At 46.8% G+C, this 2,462-nt stretch overlaps 1 protein-coding gene across 1 annotated transcript; it reads left to right on the top strand.

Annotated features, from left to right (window-relative positions):
- Positions 1 to 659: 659 nt before the first annotated feature.
- Positions 660 to 1,980, top strand: LOC127344963 (uncharacterized). The gene has a single exon (XM_051371346.1). The coding sequence runs from the start codon at positions 983 to 985 to the stop codon at positions 1,373 to 1,375; it is 393 nt and encodes a 130-aa protein (XP_051227306.1). The 5' UTR covers positions 660 to 982; the 3' UTR covers positions 1,376 to 1,980.
- The last annotated feature ends 482 nt before the right edge of the window (positions 1,981 to 2,462 follow it).

Here is a 2,462-nt window from a genome sequence, read left to right as displayed (position 1 = left end):
TTCCACATCCTTATCTCCCATATGAGGGTTGGAAACAGATGCACCGTCAGCCATAGGCTGACTAGATGCACATGATATATCCTCACTACTAATATCAAGATTAGCTGACAGAAACATATTAGGATCATTTTCCCTAAAATAAACTAATCTACCAGATTGTATATGCTTAATAGCATCAATATTGTTATATATAGTTTTCAAAGCTCAGCATTCTTAATATTATCAAGGAGAGATTGATTACCAAGGACATCAAAGGAATTATTGATAACATGTGGTACTTTCCAACTTCATCTTATTCCATGAACTTTTTTTTTTCTTAGCCGGTTTTTATTGGCTGACAAGCTTGGCTTTATAAGCTAGTATTTGTTTGCTCGAGAAAAGAAGGTGTATATTGGGTCACGATCTCTTTTGAGAAGCACTTCACCGTGATCTTGTAATAATGCTTGAAAGTTGAGACATGAATTGGGTTATCTCCACTATATTTATACATCGTGGAGAAACAAGAAAGGTTTCCTCTTATGTCACTGCACATGTAATCCATCACGGATGGAGTCGACCAATCGTTTGGCCAGTCTCCTATCATCACCTCAGAGCCGGTACACAAGCCTAGCTATTTCCTTACCCATGCAACGCAATCAAGCTAGCTAACTAACTACCGCCATTAAATACCTCCACGGCGTCTCCGTCGCCTTTTTCGCCTCCCCTGAACCCATCCATCGCTGCCACTGCACGGGCCGCGACATGATCGACGCTGCCTGCATAGCCTCCACTCGTCGCCTCCACCCACCTGGTAAAGCTTCATGCCCTTCTCCCTTATCCTAATCTACTTAAGCCTGCAAGCATAGCTATCCGCAAAGCTAAAACCCCCACATATATACTCTAAGACCACCTATACAGATACTGTAGCCAGGCTGCGCGCCAAATCACACACAAGCTCAGTCTCACAACCATTCAAACCAGTACGTACAAGATAGCGAAGCCCATGGCGCAGCTTCCGGCCGTGCTGCCGCCGCTGGCGCTCGTCGACGGGGGGCGCAAGAAGCGTGCTGGGCTCCCGAGGCTCCTGCACAAATTCTTCTTCAAGGTTCTGCGGCTGAGGCCTGCGTCGTCGTCGTCGGCAGCGGAGGGCGGCGCGGCGGCGTTCGAGGCGTACTACGGGTACCGGATGGTGGATGAGTACTACTACTACAGCTACGGCGGGTCGTCGTGGGCCGGGGTGCTCTTCTCCATCCCGGAGGAGGAGAGCTCCGAGGAGGGCACGCCGGAGTCTGTCGTTCGGCCTGGCCCATCCGCGCTCCGGAAGGCCCACTCCGACTCGGAGCGGTTCATCGCCGCCGAGGCAGCCGCCGTCGTGCGCCTCGAGGTCATCTTGTGATTAAAACCGGGCACCGCTGCTGAGCTCGGCGCTTAAGCTCAGCAGGCGTCTGAAGGACAGGAGGGCGCCTGCGCCGTCCGATCTGAACTCGATGCTCGGATGACAGCAGCTGCGCGGGTTTAAGGGCGCATATGGGCTTGCTGACCCTCGCAAGACACTCGGGACCATATGCCTGTCAGTCCTGGAAGTTGCAGGATTCATCGACGGCTTGAAAGGACCAAACTCAAGCTGCAAATACACTCGAGAGTAGTTAGGCTGCCACGTAGGGAAATAAAGGAGTCCTGTTTGCATATCACAATATCAAACTCAGTCCTGTCTATTAGTTAGTCACAAGAGTTGTGTGCATAGATGACACAAAGATGGATTTCATGTAATCTTAAGGGATTCACGTATTAGATTGGAAATTCGGGCAGATTTTTCCTTCAATTCGTCTGGGAATTGAATGGTTTCAAACAAAAGTTTCCATGGCCTGAACGTACGTGGGTGCTATTGTTATGTAGCAGTAGAAGTTGCTGTCTTGTTTACGTCACTAGTGATGTGAACTGGCTAGCTTTCATGTAAATCCTTTAATAGTATAAAGTACAAATCCGGCCAATCTCAATCAAGTCAGATGTCGATGTAACTTTTTTCTCATTTTCTTCTGAGAGTACGATAGGAGACAACAAGAATGCTTAAGTGCTTAATTCCTAGATATATACACTCGTGCTCCAGCTTTTCTTGCTTTTATCGACTAAAAGAGTCGTGCTTGCATATCACAATATCATGTCTGTTAGTTAGTGACAAGAGTTGTGTCCATAGAAGATACAAAGATGGATTTCATGTAGTAAGGAATTCAAATAGTTGTTCGGAATTTAGGCAGGTTTTTCCTTCAACTCCTCTGGGAATTGAATGGTTTCGAACAATTTATTTCCATGATCCGAACTATCGCGGACGTGGGAGCTATTTCTGTATTAGCAGTATAGGTTGCTGTCTTGTTAACGTCACTAGTGATGTGATCTTGCTAGCTTTCCTATATATCCAATATTAGTGGAAAAGTACAAATCCGGCCACTCTTAATCAGTCACATGTTGTTGTAACTTTTTTTTTC

The sequence above is a fragment of the Lolium perenne genome, chromosome 6 (genome assembly GCF_019359855.2).
Source record: "Lolium perenne isolate Kyuss_39 chromosome 6, Kyuss_2.0, whole genome shotgun sequence".
NCBI classification, from domain to species: Eukaryota; Viridiplantae; Streptophyta; class Magnoliopsida; order Poales; family Poaceae; genus Lolium; species Lolium perenne.
The sequence above is the reverse complement of the archived record's forward strand: the minus strand, read 5'-3'. Positions and strand labels throughout refer to the sequence as shown.

Excerpts from the sequence above, each read along its gene's own strand:
- LOC127344963 (XM_051371346.1), top strand. The coding sequence starts at position 983 with ATGGCGCAGCTTCCGGCCGTGCTGCCGCCGCTGGCGCTCGTCGACGGG.